A 25,406-nucleotide genomic window follows, 5' to 3' on the forward strand; every position below is an offset into this window, starting at 1 on the left:
AGCATCATTGTGGAACAGTGATTGTTTCCCGTGATTTACAGAATTATTTTTTTGAAGGGGTCTTGCAGCCTTCACAGGACTGTGGTCGCAAGACACCTCTGAGGCTCTTGGATTATTGTGAATTACAAATGGATAAAGAGTAAAGGACTAGAGTCATGAGGACATGACATGCTCTCCTTTAGAGAGACAGATAGGTTAGATTAGACCTAGGCATGCAGAAATACTTTACCCAAAAAGCAACTTTGTGTAACAATCAATAAAAAACAACTTTGTACGGCTGTTTGAGGTTCAGTCCATCATAGGTTGGACCTTCCTGCTGCCACACAGTCGTCTTGGAGGACTGGAGAGATGGCTCAGAGGTTAAGAGCATGGGCTGCTCTTCCGGAGGTCCTGAGTTCAATTCCCACCAACCACATGGTGGCTCACAACTGTCTGTAATGAGACATGCTGCCCTCTTCTGGCAGGCAATGTATTTCAGGCAGAGCACTGTATGCATAATAAATACTCTTAAAAAATTAATCTTGGAGTGACCTTTTTCTTCGACTAAATACTCTAACATCAGATAATTCTAACATCAGTGTTATCCTGATGCTGGCATCCGTAAAGTCTGAGATTTCCTTGTCTTGGTGTGGTGAGTAGCTTTCAGCCTTGTAAGCCTTGTAAGCATCTGAGATCACCCCCCTGCTGCTACAAAGAAGCAACATGTAGGCAGCCGCTTCCAAATCATCACACAGAGACTTAGTGTTATTTATAAATGCTTGGCCAATAGCTCAGGCTTGTTACTAGCTAACTCCTACATTTAAATTAATTTATTAATTTTATTATTTATTTATTTATTTATTATTAACTCTTACATTTACTATTAAATTATGTATTGCCACGTGGCTTTACTAGTCATCTAGCATCTCTCGCTCCCGCAGGGGCTGCAAGTAAAGAGTCTCCATCCAGCCTTCCCTCGTGCCTGAGGGCGAGGATGCCTCCTTATTGCAGGGCATGGGGAAAGCTCAGGACGCCATTAGGTACCTGCTAAAATCATCCAGTCTTAGTGAGAAAGATGTGTCTCAGGACTGGTGAAGGGGACCCCCCTACCCCCCCCCCCCCCCCCCACCGAGCACAGCAGAGGCTCCCTCACAGATGCCAGGTTAGGGACAAACCACACTCCAGCACCTGTTTTCACAGAGATCCGTTATTAATTGGGGATAAGAAGTTAAAGTGGCTGCTTTCTGACTCAGACAGAGAACAGCAGCGAGTGACCTTGCAGGTGTGATTTTTTTTTTTTAAAAAAAGATTTTACTTATTTATTTTTTATTATGTATACAGCATTCTGCCTGCAGGCCAGAAGAGGGCGCCAGATCTCATCACGGATGGCTGTGAGCCACCAGGTGGTTGCTGGGAATTGAACTCCGGACCTCTGGAAGAGCAGTCAGTGATCTTAACTTCTGAGCCATCTCTCCAGCCCCGCAGGTGTGATTTTTAAGAGAAGAAGGGGAGGGCTGTGTTAGAATGGGCTAGGAGGCAGTGGTAAAGGAGATAGGAGGAGGAGAAAGGAACCAGGGAAAGGGGGCAGGGATGTGTCCCAGAGGGATAAAGGACTGTCTCTGGATGGAGGAGACAGACACGTTACCAGGGCAAATGGCAGTTTATAAAGGTAAAAGGGGAAACCCCATGTTAGGATGAGGTATTTAATTTTAATTGGGCATATTTATTAGGTAGGCCAAAGGGGGCTTTTCCTTACTGGATTTCAATACTTTGATAGCTGGTCCTTGGTGGTCAGCCTCAGGAGGAGGAAGTGGCCAAATAAGGGAACAGACCTTGGTGACCAGCTTTCGGAATGTAATCTAACTTTTAGCAAGGCAGAGGGAACTGGGGAGAAGGGCAAGGCCTGCCAGAGACACGTGCTCGACTGGGCTAGAGTCCCCTCAGCTCTTCCTGCGTGGCTGCCAGTGTTACTGATACGTGGAGACCCGTGATAGTCCCGAGAGCGGGTACCAGCCCTGACTTCCTCTAGGCCTCTGACATCCTTCCAACAGGCCTGGCGGGGGAGAGGGGGAGTGGCTCACTGTGCTTGGGAGGACGATGGTCCCTATTGTGCTGAGGTCATCCCACTGGCAATAAAGGTCCCAGCTCCACACTCTGTCTTGTCTGGAGCCACTTGGAGAGTGTGGAGAGTATTCTCAAATCTTTGTTACAGCCTGGCAGGGGTGACAGTCTAGACCGGCCCAGGACCTTCTCCAGCGCAGACACAAATGAACAGGGTGATCTTGGACTTCTCTGTACTATTTGGCTGCCACACGGAAGTCGGCCGACGCAGAGCTCTGACTCTGAGGGTGTCCGTTTCTTTGTGTTTCAGCTGAAAAAGAAGGGTTTTGTTGGAACTGTTTTGTCCATGTGTTAGCCTCACCAGCATGTCGTGTGGTATCGGTAAGGTGGGGGGTGGGTACGGGTGTGACTCAGTTGGTACAGTGCTTGCCTAATGTGCAGGCAACCCTGGCCTCATGCCACAGTCCCTCATGAAAGCAGGGGTGAGGGCTCTGTCTCTATTCTCAGCACTGGGAGGTGCAGGCATAAGGATCAGAAATTCAAGGTGATCCTTGACTACATAGCAAGTTTGAGACTCTGTCAAAAAAGAAGCAAAGAGTGAGGGAATTAACTGTCATTCCTCGGAGCCCAGGCGTTCTCTCTCTCTCTCTCTCTCTCTCTCTCTCTCTCTCTCTCTCTCTCTCTTTCTTCCTTTTCCCCCCTTTGGTTTTTTTTTTCTTCATTTTTTTTTGTTTTGTTTTTTGAGACAGGGTTTCTCTGTGTAGCCCTGATTGTCCTAGAACTCACTCTGGAGACCAGGCTGGCCTCGAACTCCGAGATCCTCCTGCCTTTGCCTCTGAGTGCTGGGATTAAAGGTGTGCGCCACCACTGCCTGGCCAGGGCTCAGAGTTTCTAACTGGCATAAGCCTTCTCTCTGCTCCCCTTAGCCTTCCTGTGCTATTTATTTATTTATTTATTTATTTATTTATTTATTTATTTATTTATTTTTTACAAGGTCTGGGGGTTTGTAGTTGTAATTAACAGGACAAATAGGGAAAGGGCTAGTCAGTCTTCCACATCCTCCACGATGGAATCTATGGATTCAGCCAAACATTCATCAAAAACGTTGTTTGTCCCAGCACTCGGAAGGCAGAGGCCAGCCTGGTCAACAGAGTGAGACCCTGTCTCAAAAACTATAGTTAAGAGTCTAGCATGCATTGGGAGGGGCATATGAGGCCCCCACCCCTCCTGAAGGCTTCCTGCCTGTGAGCTATAAGGTGTGTACCACCATGCCCAGCTAGCCATTTCCCCCCCTTCAAACACAGCTCTGGTCAGGAATCAAATCCAGGTATTTGCCGTTGATTTGTGGAGTTTTCCCACCTTGTTATGCCCCTGCTATATTACTTCTTTTGAGGGGGTCAAAAGTACTGGGGGTTAAAAGTAGGTCCTCATACATGCTAGAGAAGTGTTCTACCACTGAGCCACACCCCAGGCCCTCACTGGGGGATTCTAGGCAGGGGCTCTACCACTGAACCACACTCCAGCCCCTCACTGGGGGATTCTAGGCAGGGGCTCTACCACTGAGCTACACCCCCAGCCCCTCACTGGGGGATTCTAGACAGGTAGAAGATTCTAATCTTCTATCACACTCTTAGGGTCCTTTTTTTGTTTGTTTGTTTCATTAAATTGGTGGGGCTGATCTTGAAGTTACTCTGTAACCCAGGCTGACCTTGAACTTTTGATCTTCCTGTTTCAACTTCCTGAGTAGTTTCCAAGACAGTCCTGCTGTTGCCCCCCCCCCCCCCCACCTTTCACTGTCTTCTGCAGTTCTTCTTAACCCTTTCAGATTCTGTCTGTGTGGCTAGCTACCCTCAGGCCATTCCCACGCCTGTGACACGTATGACATGTAGAGTTCATCATGCCATACGTTCATCATGCCTCCCTCCCCCGTAAAGCCTCCTGCTGAGCAGAGGGCATGAGGTCTTCAGGTCTTCACAGTTAACCCTGGAGAAACCAGGAATGTTAATCACTCAGGGCTGTCCTCTGTTTTCCACTCAGAAAACTAGTAGTGGATGTTATAATAACCCGGTGAGGCACACCTTACCCAAATCCCCCAGAATGTGTATCCCAAACTCTCCCTCCCTAGCTCCTAGTTAATCGATTCACCCATCCTTAGGAGAGCTGTCACACGTCCTTTATAACCTGCTGACCTCTATGCTGTCTCTGTCAGAGATCATACCAGATCCTAGGCCCCTACGCTATGGAACCCATCTTCACTGGCACGTGTGTTTGCGAAGACTTTATTGACTCTTTGCAGTTTGTTTTCTGACCATAACGCTTGTAGGAAGAGCACCCCTGGTCCCCACCACACCTGTGGCATTCATCTTTTCCCAACCAGCCATGACCTTGAAGACATTTTTCTGTAACACATTCCCTGCGCTTAGAAAACGGAGATCAGCTCTCCCTCCAATGCTCCCCGTCACCTGTAGGATTTGTACCGAGAGCGTGGTGGCTGCTGGAGAAGAATCGGTACAAGTGACTGGGATTCAGTCTCAAGACTTTCCCATTTATAGCGGGTAAAGGTGGTTGTGGGCTAGCTTAGCCACCGAGGTTTCACCCCTGGAACCCACATAAAGGTGGAAGGAGAGAGCTGACCACAAGTTGTCCTTTGACTTCTATATAAGCACTGACGAAAACACACATGTATACACACAACACACACACACGAGCACACATGTGCCAGCACATGGTCACAGATAAGTAAAAATCAAGAGCCAGCACTCAGGAGGCAGAGGCAGGTGGATCTCTGAGTTGGAGGCCAGCCTGGTCTCCAGAGCGAGTGCCAGGACAGCCAGGGCTGTTACACAGATAAACCCTGTCTCAAAAACCCCCAAATAAATAAATATCAAGCAGAAAAGACTCCCATACAGCAACCCTTCTTTCCCCAGAGCTCGCCCAGGGCCTGGTCCCCTGTTCCTGCCTTTGATGGTACTGCTAGTAACAAGATGATGTCGCCAAACTAAAGCCACCTTCAAGAAGACCTGATCCTTCCCAGCCAGCTGGGAGCAATCGTGAGCAAGGGTTTCACAGAGGGGCCTTGGGCAAACCTTGGCGACTCGTCAGACACGGATCCCACAAGCTAAGACGTGACTGCGTGACTGTGTGACTGTTCTCCACCATGGCCTCTTTCCCCCACTCGGATCTGCTGGTCTCAGAGCCACAGAGAGGAAGGGGGTGTGGCCAAGCTTGTGAGACTTCACTTACTTTTACTCTCAGAGGCTGCTAGGGACCCTGAAGAGCACACACACACACGTATGCACGCACAAGGAGACAGGTAAACACCATTTTGAACTTTTCTCTTGTTCTCAACAAGGAAATATGGTGCGGTTTCTGTGTGCTGGCCGTAGGACCTGCTGTTTTCTTCTATCTAACTTACCATAGGCACAGACAGACCCCTGTCTGTCAGCATCCCCTTTGCCAGGTTTTCTGGGTTCGCTGAGATGGAAGAAGCTGTTGGATGCCCAGGAGGGACTGGTGGGGCTGGGAAGCCAACCCCAAGGCTCTCAGCAGGTCTGAACTGAATGGATCTTAGGTCTGGACAGTGAGGCCCTATTCTAAGTTTCTGAATTTAGTAACTGTTGCTACCCTACTCTACTCCTACCAACTCACCCATCCATCCCAGGCTCAGGGCCCTGCTTCTTATGCTACGGTGACTGCTGGGATCCCGTGGGCACGCAGCTTTGCTCTGGAATTGCTCCCTTCCAGCCAAGCCTTGCTGAGGATGAAGCCAGAGGGGCACAGTGGTCCAGCACCTAGGGGCTGATGTGGCCACAACCCTTGTAGTGACCCGGAGGGTGTCACTAAGTGTGTCCCTCAGAACAGAGCTTGCAAGCTTGTGATGAAAAAAATTAAAACAGACTATGGCTTAGGAAGTAAAGGGAACTGCCTGTCCATACCATGTCTAGTGACATGTGTCGCACGCAGAGCTTGAGAGCCACTGTGAGAAGTAAAGCCTTCTGTTGAACTCGGCTTTCCCCGAGTGGCTTTGGAGGGTGTCACTGTGAGACACATTCCCTGCACCTGGAAAGCTGCGAGTAGCTCTGCCCCAGCCTCTGCCACCTCGCCTCTCACACACCCAGGCCAGGCCAACCCCCACACTGGGGACAGAAGCCAGCCTGCTTTCAGCCAGTGGACCAGCTTTCTCTATGCTTGCTCCTGATCCATCCAACAGCCATCCCCACCTGTGTCCTGCAGCCTGGGAGGGAGATGGCCCGAGAGGTGCTGATGCTGTGCCAGGTACAGGGCATGTTGGTAGGGAGGGTGGAAGGGACGCAGCTCTGCACCGACCCCGGAGACACACTAGGTTGGCACATCCTGTAAGATCCCTGGGGGCTGACACAGGTCACAGCCTCATGAATAGAGTTAAATTTAACTCTGTGTAAAGTGTAGGATGGTGATGATGGAGGGCCAGCCCATTGCAGAGGGAGAGAGAGAGAGAGAGAGAGAGAGAGAGAGAGAGAGAGAGAGAGAGAGAGAGATTGCATACTGGGTGTCCGTTGTAAATCCGTGGCCCCTAAATACACAGTTAACTTCCATCAGGCCAGCACTCTATATTTCAGTTGTTTAGTTTTCTTGAGACAGGCTCTGTCTTGGGAGGCCAGACTAGCACCAAACTTGAATTCTTAGATGCACACTCCTAAGTGCTGGATTTTAGGTGTACACCGCCATGGCTGGTCCTATGGATTGTTTATAAAACAAAACATTTCTCATGATTGTCTGCCTTCTTCCTTATGGTAAAAGAGTGGATGATGAGACAACAGGAGGTCCCTGGTAAAAACTGGCTGATGCTGTTAGAAAAGGAACATCTTTCCCTGTTTCCTATCAGCACCTGGGGCTCTGGAAGGGGTCCTTTGGACCATTCTCTGTTTTTAAGACTTTTTAACTCCCTCAAAATGTTTTTCTGATGTCAGACTTCACTATGGGTTTAGTCTTACTTTTGGGGGATAGTACTAGGTGATAAACTTAGGGACTGTGCCTTCTAGGCAGGGGCTCTACCACTGAGCCACGCCCCCAGCCCCTCACTGGGGGATTCTAGGCAGGGCCTCTACCACTGAGCCACGCCCTCAGCCCCTCACTGGGGGACTCTAGGCAGGGGCTCTACCACTGAGCCACGCCCCCAGCCCCTCACTGGGGGACTCTAGGCAGGGATTCTACTGCTGGACCATACCCTCCCTGCTCCACTGGGAGATTCCTCTATCACAGAGATACACCCCCAGCTCTCTTTTTATTTTTTGTTTTGAGACAAGGTCTTATTAAGTTGACTACACTGGGCTTGAATATGCTTTGTTATCAAGCTGAACTTGAACTTGCAATTGTTTAGCCTCATGCTCTAGAACAGCTGGAATTCCAGGCCTAAGTCACTAGGCTCAAATTTTGTTTAATGTGATTCGCCCCCACCCCAAGTCTGTCTGTCCCCTATGTAAAAGCTTGCCCCAGTAGCCTGGGGAGATCCTTGTTACCAGGCATTGAAGGCATCCAACAGTCTGGCACCAAGAGCCCGAGAGCAGGCTAAGGAGTTTTAGAAGTTATAAAAGTCAGCAAGATGGTTCGGTGGCAGATGTGTTTGCTCTGCAAGCCTGACCATATGAGTCGGGTACCCGGGACCCACTTAAAGGTGGGTGAAGAATCAACTCCACAAAATTCCCCACAAAGTTGTCCTCTGGTCTCCACCCATACACTGTAGCACACACATGTGCTTACACACACACACACACACACACACACACACACACACACACACACACACGCATTAATAATGCAAAATAAAAATTTAAAAATAAATAAGTGGTTAGAGGAGAAGCAGAGAAAAAAGAAAGGAAAGGGAGGCCTCTGCTTAAAGGCGAATGGCGTACCCAGAAAAGGCTCTATGAGCACCCCAACATCTCTATCATATAACCAGATATGCACCCCTCCCCCCACCAACCCAGGGTCAGAAAAAAGGGATCAGAGTTCAGAAGATGGAACAAGCAAAAGTAGCCAGATGGTTCAAAGGCAAATTCTTTGTGTTGTTGTTGACACAAGGGCCTCGGAATACAGCCCAGGCTAGCCTCAGACTCGTAGCAATCCTCCTGCCTCAACTTCCTGAACGCTGGGATTATGGTCGCACACCAGCCCTCCCATCTTACAGACTAACTCCTCTTTCCTTAGGTCCTGCTGAGACGTGACACCATGAATGTCCACTGCCCGTGTCTCCTCCTGACTCTAGGTAAGGCCCAGGCTGGCACCTGGGTTTGGAGATGTCAGCGGGTAACAGAGAGGGGATGGATCTGGGGGGTGAAGGGGAGCTGCTGGGAGGCAGTGTGCACAGACAGACGTGCTGTGCTCCTCCCCCGCTGTGTGAAAGTTCTCACCTCTCAATAATGATTTCTGACCAGTGCTGTGGAGTTTAGGACAAGTGGCTTTGTTGGACCCGTCACCGAAATGGGATGTTAAGCACCCCCCAACCCTCTTCGCCTGGGAGGGAGCCTGCCTCTTGATTCCTTGCAAGTACACAATGCCGTATAAGCAAGACAGACTGGACAAGGTCTTCCTCTATCAGAAGTACGACTTTGACAATGATACCAAGAAATTCAAGGGGAACGTCCTCTATAATAACAGCAAGATTGGGTCACCTCCTTCTGAACGTGGAAGGGTAACATTCCAGGGAGACAATAAAAATAACTGTACCCTGAAAATCCATCCCGTACACGCCAATGATACTGGGGAGCTGGGATTGAGGATGGTAACGAGTAACGACAAGTGGATGGAACCCATTGACCTCAACATCTCCAGTAAGGACATGGGGAGAGCGGTGCCCTGTGCCAGCAGAGGCCGGGAGGGAGGTGGGAGTACTGAGCTGCCCTGGGACCAATGGCTGGGGTGCCTGTTTAACATCGCAAAGTGGAAATGCCCCCCCCAAGTTCTTCCAGCACCCCTCAGTCCCTACCTGACATATCTACAGGGTAGGACTGGCATACCCTGCCCTCCACCCCAACTCTCCAGTCCAGGGTCCAGGCTGCCGCCCCGCCCCGCCCCGGCCCAGAGGCTCTCCCCTATATATCCCAGCCATTTTGGTTACCTACTCTTTACCTTTTGCCCTCTTGACTGCTGTACCTGGTTCTCCTCTGTCCCCTTTCTCTTCCCCTCCACCTCTCACACAGCTCAGGGTCACGTCCACTCTGGACTCTCCCATATGTCCCTTCCTCTGGCTCTGCTCTCCCTTTTATCTACAATAAACCTTCTCCTCCATACCTAGGAGCGGTCAAGTCCTTTCTTTCTTTCTTTCTTTCTTTCTTTCTTTCTTTCTTTCTTTCCTTTTTCACTCAAACAGTAGATATTGATGGCACCAAGGCCAATCTCAGTGAGCGCATTTGTCCCCCGCCTCAGGCATTTTCCCCTCAGCTCATGTCTGTTTCAGAATTTGTTGTTCAGGGTGTCAAGTTTCTGCTTTTGCTTTTGGTTTGGTTTTTAGATCTTTCCAAAGAAGATAGAGGTTTGGGTTTTCTTTTTTTTTTAATTTATTTATTTATGTATTTCTTTTTTTAAAAGATTTTATTTATTTATTATGTATACAACACTCTGCTTCCATGTCTATCTGCACACCAGAAGAGGGCACCAGGTCTCATAACGGATGGTTGTGGGCCACCATGTGGTTGCTGGGAATTGAACTCAGGACCCCTGGAAGAGGAGTCAGTGCTCTTAACCTCTGAGCCATCTCTCTGGGCCCCAAGGTTTGGGTTTTGAAATCTCTTCTAGGCTAGATGACAGGAGCACAGGGCCCAGACATGGCCCATTCCAACAACTTGGGGCCTCTTCCCTAGGCAGTGTCATTGGCCCACACTAGCTCTGTCAGTGCTGTATGCCTTGACATCATATCTGTGGGCTAATCTAGCCTGGCGGAGATCGGAAACCTGGGCCTCAGGATCACCCCACTAAAGGGAGGGTCTGCTTGACTGACTCCAATACTGAGGCTGCCAAACAAACATAAGCAAGTCACCAAGGCTTAGCAAGACATGCATAACTAAACCAAAGACATTCACCCTGAGGCCATTTAGAAAGTAAATGAAAAGAGGAAGCGAAAAGCAAAGTGTAAAATACAATTTCCCAGCACACTTAGTGTCCCTACGGCCTTCCACAGAGAAGTTGAAGTGAACTTGCAATGGATTGTTCCGGGGTCATATGGGACCGGATGCCTGAACCCAGGGGTGAAAGGTTAGTCCGCACCCCACCCCCAGCTCCCAGGACTCCTCTCTCTCTTTTTCCAGAGACACCCTTCCCACCCGACATCCACGTGCCATCAGATATCCAGGCATCCCAAAACATCACTCTGACCTGCAAGCTGAATTTTGCCTGCTTCGGGTACCCCATTCACTTGGAGTGGTCCCTGAAAGAGCCCGAAACCAGCTCCATCCCCACCATCACTGTTGAGAAGGTCTACACAGAGAGCCAGCTCACCTTCCAACCACAGTGGAGCGACCATGGAAAAAACGTGACATGCCGGGTCCTGCACGCTACCAAAGTGCTCTCTGAGAACACAGTGCGTCTGGATGTTAAGCGTGAGTCTCTGTGGGGGAAGGACACCACCTTGCCATCTTCTTCCTAAACCCTGTTGAGTCCCCACTAAGGGTTAGAGGAGTCTGTGTCCATAGAGGGGTCAGCTGTCAATCACCTGTTCCTGGGTTTGGCACAGGCTCGCTCTCTGTCTCCTCTGTCTGTCCTGACTCTCAAGACAGATTCATTGTAGCCTCTGCCTTGACCTGAAAAATAAAGCAGGTCTAGTTGAGTGTAGAGATATAGGCCTGGAAATAGGTACTCAGGAAGCCAAGGCAGGGGGATCTTGAGTTCGAGGGCAACCTGGGCTACATAGTGAGACTCCATCTTGAACACGAAGGTTGGAGATGTATCCCAGTGGTACAGTGCTTGCCTAGCCTGTGTGAGACTCTGGGACAACTTCCAGGAACCCATCAATCAATTTTTTAAGCCACAGCATATCTTGAGGATCATCTGGTTAGGTTTCTTTGTCCTCCATATAAGGAAGTTTGCACAACATTATTTTATGCCCCATTCATTCATTCATTCGTTCGTTCGTTCACCCACCTATTCAATATTTACTATTGAATATTTACTGTGGGAGCTGACATGGTAGTACACACTTTTAAATCTAGCCCTCATGAGGCAGAGATAGGTGCAACTCTGTGAGTTTGAGGCCAGCCTGGTCTACATAGTGAGCTCTAGGGTATAGTTACACAATATCTAAAGAACAAACGAACAAACAAACAAACAAACAAAACCTGTGAATTTATTAGGTGCCGGATCTTGTCTTGGATGCCAGCTTAGGAGGAGAACACAGCCCCGAGCCAGGTTTTGCCTGTGTGGAGTGAGTGTTGCAATGGGTAGGCACATAAGAAACAGATTAACCAGCTAGGCAGGGGTAGCATGCTCCTTTAATCCCAGCACCAGGGAGGCAGAGGCAGGCGGATCTCTGTGAGTTCAAGGCCAGCTTTTAACTTTATTTTTATGTGTATGGGTGTTTTGCCTGCATATATGTAGTCTGTGCCTCACTTGTGTGCATGGTGTCCCTGGAGGCCAGCAAGGGAAGTTGGACCCTGTGGAACCGGACATCTGGAGTTCCAGGCTGTTGTGAACCACCATGTGGGTGCTGGGAATTGAACCTGAGTCCTCTGGAAAAATAGCCAATGCTCTTAACTGATGGGCCATCTCTCCAGCCCTCATAATACTTTCTTTCTTTTTCTTTTTTTCTTTTTCCTTTTTTTTTTTTTTTTCGAGACAGGGTTTCTCTGTGTAGCTTTGGAGCCTATCCTGGCACTCGCTCTGGAGACCAGGCTGGCCTCAAACTCACAGAGATCTACTCTGTAGACCAGGCCAGCCTCGAACTCACAGAGATCTGCCTGCTTCTGCCTTCTGAGTGCTGGGATTAAAGGCGTGCGCCACCACCAGGCATACTTTCTTTTTCTTTTTCTTTTTTTGTGGGGTACTGGAGAGGTGGCCTGGTGGTTGAGAGCGCTTACTGCTCTTACAGAGGACCTGAGTTCAGTTCCCAGCACCCACATCAGGCAGCTGACAACTACTGAGAACTCCAGCTCCACAGGAGCTGAGCTTTCTAGCCTTTCCGACATGGACATGAGCAATTAAAAGAAAACAAATCTTTTTAAAAAGTACTTGCCAGCTCTTGGGAGGCAGAGGCAGGTGGATCTCCGTGAGTTCAAGGCCAGCCTGGTCTCCAGAGCGAGTGCCAGGACAGGCTCCAAAGCCACAGAGAAACCCTGTCTCGAAAAATACTAAAAAAAAAAAAAAAAAGTTCTCACCTTACAAGAACGAGGACTTGAGTTTGAGTCCTATAACTCACATTTTAAAAGTTGATTGTAAGCCGTAAGCCAGGCTTCTAATCTCAGCCCTCCGGAGGCAGAGGCAGGTGGATCTCTGAGTTTGAGGCCAGCCTGGTCTGCAGAGTTCCAGGACGGCCAGGGCTATGTAGAGAAACCCTGTCTGGAGGAAGAAGAGGAAGAGGAAGAGTTAGAGGAAGAAGAACAAAACCAAACAAAAAGTTGAGTGTACTGCCAATGTGTTTGTTTGTTGTCTCGGCCCTGGGGAGGCAGATCCGAGTGGATCCTTGGGACGCGCTGGCCAACCAGACTAATCTAATTGACGCGCTCCAGATCAGTGGGAGACCCTGTCTCCAGAAACATAAAATCAAGATACGGGCAGGCAATTCCCGAAGCACAAAACTCAAGGCTGTCCTCTGACCTCCGTATCCACATCGGAACATGAAAATACCTCAAGAAGAAAAAAGAAAAAAAAAAAGAAAAGTGATGGATGGAGATTTCTGTGAAGAAGGTGAAGACCTGGGCTGACATGATAGAGAGACTAGGTCAGGCAAAGAAGATTCTAAGGAACAAGTGGAATTCTCAGAGCAAGCTGCCGGGTACTGAGGGGCAAGCATAGTGTCCTCAGGCAGTGTCCGAGGACCAGAGAGAACAAAGAGCAAGCAAAGTGTCCTCAGGCAGTGTCTCAGGACCAGAAAAAACAATGGGCAAGCATAGTGTCCTCAGGCAGTGTCTCAGGACCAGAGAGAACAATGGGCAAGCATAGTGTCCTCATGGCAGTGTCTGAGGACCAGAGATCACAATGGGCAAGCATAGTGTACTCAGGCAGTGTCTGAGGACCAGAAAAAACAATGGGCCAGCATAGTGTCCTCAGGCAGTGTCTCAGGACCAGAGAGAACAACGGGCAAGCACAGTGTCCTCAGGCAGTGTCTGAGGACCAGAGAGGACAATGGGCAAGCATAGTGTACTCAGGCAGTGTCTCAGGACCAGAAAAAACAATGGGCAAGCACAGTGTCCTCAGGCAGTGTCTGAGGACCAGAGAGGACAATGGGCCAAGCCCCTTTGAGGTAAGAGGAAGTAGCACGCTGGGTCTCCTGGAGCCCAGGGGACCGATCTCTGACAACACTAGGAATGAACGCTGTGTGGTGCTGTGTGGTGCTGGTGCCGACAACATGGTAGGGGAGAAAGGGGGAACAGAGAGACAAATGTGGGGCTGTGACAGTCACCTGGGTGGACAAAGGAACCACAGATGTGCAAGCTGCTGCTGTCCGAATGAAAACAGCCACCGAGAATCCCCCGTCCTCTCTCCCACTGCCCCTCTGTTCCCGCAGACACCCCGCAGCTCACCGTCGAGGTCAATCCCAGAGAAGTAATGAAGGGCGACTCTGTGACCATGACATGCCGGGTTGTCAGCAGCAACCCAACATACAACGGGCTGGTGGTGTCCTGGGTCAAGGATGGGCACCGCCTGCAGGAACAGACGACGGTCACACTAACTCTGCGAGAAGTGACCAAGGACATGAGTGGGAAATACCACTGCGAGGTTTCCAATGACTTGGGTCCAGGACAGTCGGAAGAAGTGGCCCTCACGGTGCTGTGTGAGTTTCCTTGAAGCTGGCAAGGGAGGTGGGGACTCAGCAGGATCCTTCAGGGATGATAGCAGAGGCTCTAGTGCCTGCCTGCCAGGGTTTTTGGGCTCTGCTCACCTGCCCCATGGCCTCTGTGACTTCTTTCAGTTGCTCCAGAACCCTCCAAGGTTCACATCTACCACCCACCTGCAGAAGAGGGGCAGTCAATCGAGCTGATTTGTGTGTCACTGGCCAGCCCAAGACCAACAAACTATACCTGGTACCACAATGGAAGACCAGTGCCTGGAGAGATACAAGAGAAGCTCCGGATCGCTAACGTCTCCCTGAGGCATGCCGGGGTTTACTCTTGCTTGGCAGAGAACCGCCTGGGTCGTGGACAGATCGATGAGAAAGCTGAGCTGGATGTCCAGTGTGAGCCGCTGCCTGACCTCTGGTTCTTGGAGGAGAGAGGGAAATGGGGAAGGAAGGCAAATAAATAGGGTGTAAGGAGTGTGGGGTCTGGGAGTGTGGGGAAGACAAGCAACCAGGGACATGCAGACCAGAGCCTTGGCCTGTGGTAGTTACTTAGTAGATGTTTGTTGAATGAAGGATGGATGGATGGATGGATGGATGGATGGATGGATGGATGTCACCAGCCTGGTGGCCCAGATCTTTCATCCAAGCTCCGGGGAAGCTGAGACAAGGATCACAAATGTGAGGTCTGCCTGAGCTCCAGAATGAGTTCAAGGTCAGCCTAGGCCACTTAGTGAGGCTGTTTCAAAAATAGAAAGAGGACCTAGGATGTGTTTCAATGACAGACTACTTCCCTACAACATACCAGGAAGGGACTGGCAGCATGGCTCAGCAACCAAACACTAGAACGAATCCCCCAGTGAGGGGCTGGGGGTGTGGCTCAGTGGTGGAGCCCCTGCCTAGAATCCCCCAGTGAGGGGCTGGGGGCGTGGCTCAGTGGTAGAGCCCCTGCCTAGAATCCCCCAGTGAGGGGCTGGGGGCGTGGCTCAGTGGTAGAGCCCCTGCCTAGAATCCCCCAGTGAGGGGCTGGGGGCGTGGCTCAGTGGTAGAGCCCCTGCCTAGAATCCCCCAGTGAGGGGCTGGGGGTGTGGCTCAGTGGTAGAGCCCCTGCCTAGAATCCCCCAGTGAGGGGCTGGGGGCGTGGCTCAGTGGTAGAGCCCCTGCCTAGAATCCCCCAGTGAGGGGCTGGGGGTGTGGCTCAGTGGTAGAGCCCCTGCCTAGAATCCCCCAGTGAGGGGTTGGGGGTGTGGCTCAGTGAGTGGAAAGCTTAGTGCTGGGTTCAATCCCCAGCACTGCATTAAAAAAAATGAATTTGGTGGTATCTGCCTGTAAGTACGTAAGATATGAAGGCAGGAGCATCATAAATTCAAGGCCATCTTGGCTATATAGCAAGTTTGAGGGCAACCAAAGCTATGTGAGACCCTGCCGACTATTAGGTCTTCACGGGGACATGAATATATAGCATCAATGGCAGCGGGTGAGGCCCTGAGGAAGTCCTGAAGTGTCGAGCTATCCTGCCATTGCTTGCTGTTCCTTAGCACAGCACAGCTTGGTATTGAGTTGCTCCCAAGACGAGGGACTCGATTGTTGGACACCGAGTGACTTGCATACAGACGGGGCAGCCACACTCTGAACATCTAGACAACTGGACAGCAGTAGCAAAGCGTATTGTTTGTGACAAACCACTGGCTGCTCTAAGGGTATCCTCTGGACGGTGGGTGCCCCACTCCACAGACAGGGAGATGGAGGCTTGCAGCCCACAGTCACACGGCTTTAAACAGCGTGGGCTCCAGCACTGTATCTCACAGCTGCAAGTGGGAAGCAGGACAGGCTTCTTTCGGGGACAGCGTGCAAAGGCTCTAATGAAAACCAGCCTTGCAATTGGCTCAGGGTGGTGCAAGTCCAGACCTTGCAGCTACACAGGAGGCTAAAGAGGGGTGATCATAATAAGTTCAAGGCTGGCCTGCGCAAATGAGCAAGACCCCGACTCAAAAACAAAAGGTTAAAAAGAAAAATAGGATAGGGCTGGCGATGTGGTTCGGTGCTAGAGGCCTCGCCTCGCCTGTAGAAGGCCACGGATTTGGTCTCTGGCACCGCAAAGGGGAACAAAAGTGACCATGCTTTCTCATCCTTCTGCTCTACTCTAAGATGCCCCCCGGGTGGTAACCACGGTGATTCAAAACCCCACACCAATTCGGGAAGGAGACAAGGTGACCCTGTTCTGTCGGTACAACTCCAGCAACCCTGAAGTCACCTCCTACCAGTGGAGACCTCCAGGTTCTGGGAATGAGATCTCACCGGGAGTGCTGAGGATCGAGAGAGTCGCGTGGGACTTGCAGTCCATCGAATGTGCTGCCTGTAACCGCTGGTGTTCGTGGGCGGACCCCGTCAACCTGAATGTCCACTGTGAGTGTCAGGGCAAGGCGTGTCCACGAGGTGACCGCACTGAGATGTGGCGATGGAAGGGGGAGGGCGTGGGACCCTGGACCCAGACCGTCGGGGCCAAGGAGACACGAAGTCCTGACCCTGAAACACTGAGAGGGATAGGAAGTCCTAGTCAAGGGCACAGGGCATTTGGGGGAGACATCAGGAAGGTCAGAGAGTCGAGTCCTCACCTGAGTCTGTGGCCCTGCAGATGCCCCCAGAGCGGTGAGGGTCCTGCAGGTGAACCCCAGCTCATCCGCGATCCGTGCTGGGCAGCACGTCCTCCTCCAGTGCGACTTCTCTGGGAGCCACCCCGCGGAGGTCCGCTTCTTCTGGAAGAAGAATGGGAGTTTTGTGCAGGAAGGGAGAGGCCTGAGCTTCAGCTCCGTGGCGCCAGAAGATTCGGGAAGTTACAACTGCGTGGTCAGGAACTCCATTGGAGAGACCCCGTCGGAGGCCTGGGACCTCCGCGTGCTGTGTGAGTGGCTGGAGCTGGGGGGGGCTAAGCGTGAGGAAGACGAGGGGACCCCGCAGCCCCGGCCTGACTCCGTTTGCCTCTGACAGACGCTCCTCGGAGGATGCGCGTGTCTATTAGCCCTGGGGACAGCATAATGGAAGGGAAGAAGGCCACCTTGTCCTGTGAGAGTGATGCCAACCCGCCCATCTCTCAGTACTCCTGGCTTGACGCCAGCGACCAAGACCTTCACTTCTCAGGCCCAAAGCTGAGACTGGAACCGCTGAAGGTCCAACACACCGGCTCCTACCGCTGCCGAGGGGTCAACGCGATAGGCGCGAGCGAGTCACCGCCCAGCGCCCTCACTGTCTACTGTAAGTTCCCATCTTCCATCAGGTCCTGCCTCTGTCCTGGCAGCTGAAGCTTCTTTCCCCCACCCCCACCCCCCATGTCCAGCTCAGCCTGGGTACCCCCTGCGACCAGTAGCTCCTGGTTGGAAAGTCACCCTGTCCTGCTCCACAGGCCTGTCTTCTCCTTCCCTCAGAGGCTGGGCCTGCCTTCCAGAAACTCTTGGTGCTGCTCCTTGTCTGTCTCTGTCGCCTTCCTTCCTTCCTTCCTTCCTTCCTTCCTTCCTTCCTTCCTTCCTTCCTTTCTTCCCTCTATGTGTGTCTCTCCTTGATGAATAAGATCCTTATTTATCTTCTGATATTTTGGCATTTTTAACAAGATAATACAGTGCAAGGTTTAAAAAAAAAAAACTGTTTCAAGCACAAAACAGAAGTTAAACACGGGACACGGGTGCTTTAGAGGCTGAAGTGGGAATTTCCCCAGAACACCAGGGTAGCCTGGGCTATATAGAAATACTACCTCAAAAACAAAACAACCCTGTCTCCCTCCCCCAGAAAACCCACCCATGCTCTTTTTGTTTGTTTGTTAAGGGTCTTGCTATGCAGCCCAGGTTGGTCTTGAACTCCAGGCAATCCCCCTGCCCCAGCCTCTTGAGTGTTGGGATTACAGGGATGAATCACCATGCCCACATTGTGCCTGCCTCTTTTAAATGATGGTAGCCCATCCCATCCCATCTTTCTTTCTTTCTTTTTTTTTGGTTTTTTGAGACAGGGTTTCTCTGTGTAGCTTTGGAGCCTATCCTGGCACTCACTCTGTAGACCAGGCTGGCCTCGAACTCACAGAGATCCGCCTGCCTCTGCCTCTGCTGGGATTAAAGGCATGCGCCACCAACGCCCGGCTCCATCCCATCTTTCTAGCACCCTCTTCAAGGTAGAGGAGCTCCTAGCCCTTGCTGTGTGCCCGCCTGCAAAGACAAGTGTGGGTCAAAGGACTGTGTGGAGTTGGGTCTGCCTGGGTGCACTCTAAGCTCTGGCTGTCTGATCAAACTGCTCTCAGGGTTCCGAGGATCACACACAGGCTTTGTTTGTGACCTGACTGGGAACTAACTTGCTGGGGACAAAGAAGGGGCCCTTCTCTCCTACCAGGAGCAAGGAGGCAGGATCCACTTCTCAATCTTTCTCTGCATCACTCTACCATATGTGGAGAAGATCTGCGGGCAAGAACGAGCAGGCCTTGTGAAATGAGAAGGGCAGGGTGCTCTGCCCATTGCCGTCTTCACACAGCAGAGTGAACTGTTATCTCTTTTCTCACCAGACAGCCCAGAGACCATCGGCAAGCGCATTGCCTTGGGACTAGGGTTCTGCCTGGCTGTCTGCATCCTGGCTTTCTGGGGGATGAAATTCCAGAAAAAGTGAGCTGGCTCCTGACCCTCCTCCTGCCCCCTCCCCACAGCCCTCAGCCTGCTGGGTCATCCCCACCCACGCTCACACTCTCTTGATCCTTAGGTGGAAATATAATCAGAGCCAGCAGGGGCTTCAGGAAAATTCCAGTGGCCAGAGCTTTTTCATAAGGAATAAAAAGGTAAGATGGAGCCCAGTGATGGTGGTGGCAGCGACGGTGCACGCCTTTAATACCAGCACTGGGAAGGCAGAGGCAGGAGGATCTCTGTGAGTTTGAGGCCAGCCTGGTCTACAGAGCGAGTTCCAGGACAGCCAGGACCACACAAAGAAACATCTCAAAAAAAAAAAAAAATAGATGGGGAGAAGATGAACCCAGAGTAGCCCTTGAAGACAGGAGGCAAGAAAAGGGTATAAATACACTGAGGATACGTGGGCATCTGCAGTCTCAGTGATGGAAAAGATAAGTCAGGGGAATGGCGAATTTGAGGCCAGCTTGGGTTACACATTGTAAGATCCTGTTGGAAAAACAAAAAACAAAGCAAACAAACCAAAACCCTCCAGGGAGTTGTTGGGGTCAAAGGCCAGGAGAAAGGAATGATCAGGGGAGCCACAGCTGCAACTTTGCACCCTCCAGGCTCGAAGGACCCCTCTCTCAGAAGACCCCCAACCCCAGGGTTGCCACAACCCCGTGATGGATGACGGTGTCAGTTATGCTGTCTTGCGCTTTCCAGAGACTGACACGCCCAGAGCCGGGTACGGAGGATACTGGTGTTGGTACCTGTGACTCAGGATGGGTGTGGGTGGAAAACCTCCTGTCCTCTTTGTGCCAGGCCCGTGCCAGGCACCCCCATATGCTCATACCAGCCTCAGATGGGGCCTGTTTCTTTAGTTCAGAAGCGGGTGTTCCAAGCCCGGCTGCATCACACACAGGTTGAGCCTGTTGCCATGCATACAGACCCGTTTTCCTTAGCTGATGCTGTGGCAATGTGCACACAAGAGACAAGGCATTTTCGCCAAGGGGCTGAAGTCAGGGTGCTGGTGGGGAAAGCTCAAGTAGAACCCTATTCTTTCTCTCTCCCAGTAATGCAGGGACCTCAGCCACACTGGGTTCTCCTCCGAACAACGACGACACGGTCACTTACTCAGTGATACAAAAGCGTCATATGGTAAGCGGGCAGAGCTAGAGAAAGCTGGGGGACCCGGGGCCCCCACTGAGAGCCCCTCATGGACACACTTGCCACATGGTGAAGTTGGGAAGGGTGGCTGTCTTAAGTCCATTTTTCCACGGCTATAATTGAATACCCGTGCTGGTTTATTAAGGGAAGAGCTGTGTATTTGGCTTATGGTTGGTTCTGGAAATCCAAGACCAAGGAGCTGTGTCTGCTGGTGGCAGAGTCCTGAGGTGACACAAAACATTCATGGCCAGGGGACGTATGTCAGAGAGAACCCAACTCCCTAAAAAAGTCTCTGCGTTGTTATCTATGAATCACCAATCTAATCACCTCCTACATTTCTGACACTCGAAACTCAGGGGACACGTTCAGACCACAGCAGTTGTTCGGGCAGAGACCTGGGGTGGGAGCCAAGACAGGTGTCTAAGGCGAAGAGAATAGCCATTTGTACACAAGATGACCCCATTTGGACGTTTGGGCCCCATGCAGTGGGGGACTAACGAGAGAAGGCGTTGGAAGAGAATGGATGGAGGTTGGTCACCGTGAGGCCTGGCTTCCTGTCGTGTTTTGCAGGGTGACTATGAGAATGTGACTCCAAGCTGCCCTGAAGACGACAGCATCCACTACTCAGAGCTGGTGCAGTTTGGGGCTGGGAAGCGGCCTGAGGCCAAGGAAGATGTAGACTATGTGACCCTCAAGCACTGATATTGGAGGTAGCTGCAGTGGAAAGTTCTGGAACCCAAGGAAGACCTATAGCTTCACTGGCCTCTGCAGTTCAGCTGCTAAGTCTCCTGTGACTTCTAAGGCAGCTCCCTGGGCACACACACGGGTGTGGCTGCCCACACAATCATTTAAAAACCCTGTGTCTGGCCAGAGGCAGTCTTCTCTGTACTGATGACCGTACAATGTCCCCTTCTCCAAGGCCAGCCACCTGCCACAGTCCAGCTCATCCCGAGCCCCACTTTGGGGGGATGTGTTCCTGCTGTGATCATCTGGGATCGTCACTATCCTTTCTTCTTCTCTGTCCCCTTGGCACTCCACCCCCACTCACTAATCTTATTACCCAGTGTCTGGCCCTGAAGAGAAATCCCCGGGAAGGGCGGAACTAAGGAAGCAAGAGGCACTGTCCCCAGCTGGCTTTTCTCCTACAAACACATCTACCAGTAAGTCAGGCCTTCTGTGGAGTCGGTGCCTTCCCTCAGGGGTCCTGGGCACTGAGCAAGCAGGATGACATGGATCTGTGTATAATCCACCAAATGCTTCAATAATAAAGATGGCACACATGCCACATGAACGCTGTCCCTTTGGTGACTGGTGCAATTATACTGGAAACCTGGAGATGGGAATGGCTTTTTGGAGCTTGGAGCAAGGGACAGAGACTCAGGGTCATCTCGTGATCAAATCAGTAGATGGGGGTACTGCTGCCATGTAGTGTTGATATTAAACTTAGAGCCAGGCTCCAGCCCCTCACTGGGGGATTCTAGACAGGGGCTCTACCACTGAGCCACACCCCCAGCCCCTCACTGGGGGATTCTAGGCAGGGGCTCTACCACTGAGCCACGCCCCCATCCCCTCACAGGGGGATTTTAGGCAGGGGCTCTACCACTGAGCCACGCCCCCATCCCCTCACTGGTGGGGGATTCTAGACAGGGGCTCCACCACTGAGCCACACCCCCAGCCCCTCACTGGGGGATTCTAGGCAGGGGCTCTACCACTGAGCCACACCCCCAGCCCCTCACTGGGGGATTCTAGGCAGGGGCTCTACCACTGAGCCACGCCCCCAGCCCCTCACTGGGGGATTCTAGGCAGGGGCTCTACCACTGAGCCACGCCCCCAGCCCCTCACTGGGGGATTCTAGGCAGGGGCTCTACCACTGAGCCACGCCCCCAGCCCCTCACTGGGGGATTTTAGGCAGGGGCTCTACCACTGAGCCACACCCCCAGCCCCTCACTGGGGGATTCTAGGCAGGGGCTCTACCACTGAGCCACGCCCCAGCCCCTCACTGTTAGATCTACTAGTTCTAGTACTCAGCCACTCTTCTAGCCTCCGATTTATTTTGAAACGGTATCTTGAACTCACTCGTAGCTCAGGCAGGCTTTGAACTTACAGTCCTCCTGCTTGAGCCCCCCAAGTAGCTAGGATGACACGCCTGCACCACCAGGTGCTGTTACTTGTGTTTCTGGAAAAGCATACTGGCTTTGCAGCTGGGCAAGCATTAGCTTGTATCTTGATTCTTCTTCTTCTTCTTCTTCTTCTTCTTCTTCTTCTTCTTCTTCTTCTTCTTCTTCTTCTTCCTTCCTCCTCCTCCTCCTCCTCCTCCTCCTCCTCCTTCCATCCCAGCCTCAGTTTCCCCTCCCTCCTCTCCTCCCAGTCTCTTACTTCCCACCCCCCTTCTGGCTCCCTCATCCGTTTCTCATCTTTTTCTCTCTATAAAAGGGCAGGCCTCCCATAGATACCAACCAAACATGGCGTGTCAAGTTGCAGTAAGACTAGGTGCCTCCCCTCAGATTAAGGCTGGACAATGCAGCCCAGTATGAGGAAAAGGGTCCCAAAAGCAGGTAACAGAGTCAGAGACGGCCCCTGCTCCCACTGCTAGGGAGACCCACAGCATCTTAACTAGCTGAGTGCTCTTCGCAGATTTCCAATGTGACTGAGCCTCAGTTTCTCCAAGATGGAGATGTTTGCCAATGTCTGCTACATAGGTGACTCAAGGAAGTAAAGGCCAGTCTCAATTCAACAGCGTAGCAGCATTAAGAAGCCAAGGCTAGCCTGGTCTACAGAGTGAGTTCCAGGACAGCCAAGGCTAGACAGAGAAACCCTGTCTCAAAAAACAAAACAAACAAAAAAAGAAGACAAAGAAGCCAAGTTCAGCTGGCCACTGCGGTGCACACCTTTAAACCCAGCACTCCAGAGGCAAAGGCAGGCAAATCTCCACGAGTTCGAGGCCAGCCTGGTCGAGAGAGAGAGAGAGAGAGAGAGAGAGAGAGAGAGAGAGAGAGAGAGAGAGAGAGAGTTCGTTCCAGGACTGCCAGGGTTACACAGAGAAACCCTGTCTCAAAAACAAAACAAAACAAAACAAAAAAACAAAAAGCCAAGTGCAGAGGGCAAAACTCCCAAATCCTCAACTCCAAATTCCATCTTTACATTTCTTGAAGAATGAGTAAAAGGAGAAAAAAAAAGTTAGGTGTTGTGGTACAATCCTGTAATACCAGAACTGGGAAGCCTGAGACAGGGAGATAGGAGGCTAGCCTGGGTTACATTGAGATGCAGTCTCAAAAAACAACAATAACAAAGAAATACGAGGATGTGGATTGGCCCTCACAGCTGTCCTCAACATGGGATACCACCCAGAGAAACAGCGTAGACATTGGCTACTGACTGAAGGACCCAATCCTACATTTATCTGCTCAACCAACCACAGAGGCAAGGAACGTGCAACTCCTGGCACACCAGAGGATCCCCAGAAGGGTTCCGTTCCTTCCCTTCCTCCCTTCTCATCCTTCCCAGTGCCAGAGCATGGCACCCACTCCCTCTTTGTGCCCAGATTGGTTTCCTGTGAGCACCATTAACTTCTTTGGGGGCCAGTGGGACTTTACATGCCATTTAAACAGAGAGCTGAGGAGACGGCAGTGGTCACGGGCACCGGCCTCCGAACCTGATAACCTGAGTTCGATTCCCAGGACCCACAAGGTGGAAGGGGAGAACTGACTCCCCCAAAAGGTGTCCTCTGACCGATATGTACACACTATGCACCCCCACACACATGTAAATAAATATTTGGGGGGGCTGGAGTGTTATCTCAGCAGTTAAGAATGTTTGGTGCTTTTCAGAGCCGTTTCTCCAGGTGCCCCCCTTTTTTACATTGAGAGAGAGGTTTTAGGGGTTTTTAGACCCACGATGAAGTCCAGCAATGTTCAACTACTAACAAACTTATCAGTATATATGACAAGCATTGAGTGAGTTCAAATTTGCCATTTTGGCTCAGTGAGTAGAGTGCTTGCCTCGTAAGGATGAATCCCGGGGTTCTATGCCCAACACTACATAATCGGGGCACGGTGTTGCTGCCTGTAATCTTAGCATAAAGGAGGAAGGGATTGTAGGATTGGAAGGTGAGATCATGCTCCCCTACAGAGCAGTCTGACACCAGCCCCGGCTGCTTGAGGCCTCATCTCAAAACACAAAACAACAACAACAACAACCATAAAACAGAAACCCACATCTGGCAGAGCCCCCTTGTTGGGATGCAAGAATTGTAACGCACAGAGCCACTCTCATGAGGCTGTCAGTCAAGCCAGGGGTCTCCAAAGACCTCCAAGGGCAAGGTCTTCTCGAAGGAGCAGAAGGCAGCCCTGAGGCTGATGAGGTCAGGATTCGGCTTCCTGGCAACCATCAGGTACCTGCTTATCCTGTCCCCAAGCCCAGCTGCCAATATAAAGCTCCTTCATGACCCATTGACCACAAGATGTGGGTGTCAACAGCCTTACTGAGGCGTGAAGAGCAGGTGGCCAGGAAGCCCAGAGGCCTAGACTCCAGAACACTACAGCCTTCTACCTTTGAATAAGCAACTCTCCTGGGACCAGAGCACCTTGGGGCACCATGTCCTGGGCAAGACAGACCTTGGCACTCATGAGGCCGGCCTTTTAACAGAGATAGCAGACTCTGGGTCACACAGCCTGAGGAACCCTGAATGACCTGATCACCAAGAAAACTGCTTAGGGAAGATTATGGATCCTCAGTGAGAACGTTGCTGCATAGGATTGAAACCAGAACTGCCAAGTGTCTATATAGATGAAACAAATTAAAAATAAATTATGGGTTTGGGGGATGGAAACCAGGGCCTTGTGTAAGCTAGGCAAACATTCAATCACTGAGCCACACCCCAGCCCCTCACTGGGGGATTCTAGGCAGGGGCTCTACCACTGAGCCACGCCCCCAGACCCTCACTGGGGGATTCTAGGCAGGGGCTCTACCCCTGAGCCACGCCCCCAGACCCTCACGGGGGGATTCTAGGCAGGGGCTCTACCACTGAGCCACGCCCCAGCCCCTCACTGGGGGATTCTAGGCAGGGGCTCTAACCCTGAGCCACGCCCCCAGACCCTCACGGGGGGATTCTAGGCAGGTGGTGCATCACAGAGCCAAATCTCCAGCCCTCCATCAGTTTTTATTTTGAGCCAGTATCTCAGGCTGAATTTGAACTCGCTCTGTAGCCCAGGTTGGTCTTGAACTTGCAATCCTCCTACATCAACTTCTAGAATGGCTGGAATTATAGGTTGCAACACCAGGCTTAGGCCACTGAGTGATTCTTTTACTGTCAATCTACAAAGGGCAGCATGCCCTTTACAATGCCCTTTGTTGTTGTTGTTGTTACCTAGAAGTGAGTCGATAAAGCAAAATCTGCCCAGGAGCTCATCCAGCACTGGGGTGGGCCGAGCTCCCCGTGGGTTTGAACAGGCAGTGAACGAGTCAGGAGGGCACAATGCTGTGCCCCATGAATGCTGCCTCTTTAAGGCCTTCGGCCAAGCCGCCTGTGCCCATCCTTCCTCTGTACCCCCTCACCTCCGGAGGACAGCACAGAATGCTCCATCTGCTGCTCATCCAGGCGCTAG

The 25,406-nt window shown here is 51.4% G+C and overlaps 1 protein-coding gene across 1 annotated transcript; it reads left to right on the top strand.

The window, feature by feature from the left end:
- The first annotated feature begins 2,405 nt into the window (after window positions 1-2,405).
- Cd22 (CD22 molecule) lies at window positions 2,406-20,505 on the top strand. Its single transcript, XM_035449476.1, has 15 exons — window positions 2,406-2,421; window positions 6,251-6,315; window positions 8,227-8,284; window positions 8,469-8,849; window positions 10,323-10,613; window positions 13,733-13,999; window positions 14,138-14,401; window positions 16,151-16,408; window positions 16,638-16,904; window positions 16,991-17,254; window positions 18,543-18,639; window positions 18,734-18,809; window positions 19,263-19,381; window positions 19,710-19,794; window positions 20,374-20,505. Exons 1-15 carry the CDS (start codon window positions 2,406-2,408, stop codon window positions 20,503-20,505), a joined length of 2,640 nt encoding a protein of 879 aa, XP_035305367.1.
- Window positions 20,506-25,406: the final 4,901 nt, after the last annotated feature.

Source organism: Cricetulus griseus, chromosome 9 (assembly GCF_003668045.3).
Source record: "Cricetulus griseus strain 17A/GY chromosome 9, alternate assembly CriGri-PICRH-1.0, whole genome shotgun sequence".
Taxonomy (NCBI): Eukaryota; Metazoa; Chordata; class Mammalia; order Rodentia; family Cricetidae; genus Cricetulus; species Cricetulus griseus.

Bases quoted from the DNA above. Each gene is read 5' to 3' on its own strand.
- Cd22 (XM_035449476.1), top strand. The intron at 8,285-8,468 runs GTAAGGCCCAGG...TGTGGAGTTTAG, and splicing joins GTGTCTCCTCCTGACTCTAG to GACAAGTGGCTTTGTTGGAC. The intron at 18,810-19,262 runs GTAAGATGGAGC...TGCACCCTCCAG, and splicing joins TTTTCATAAGGAATAAAAAG to GCTCGAAGGACCCCTCTCTC.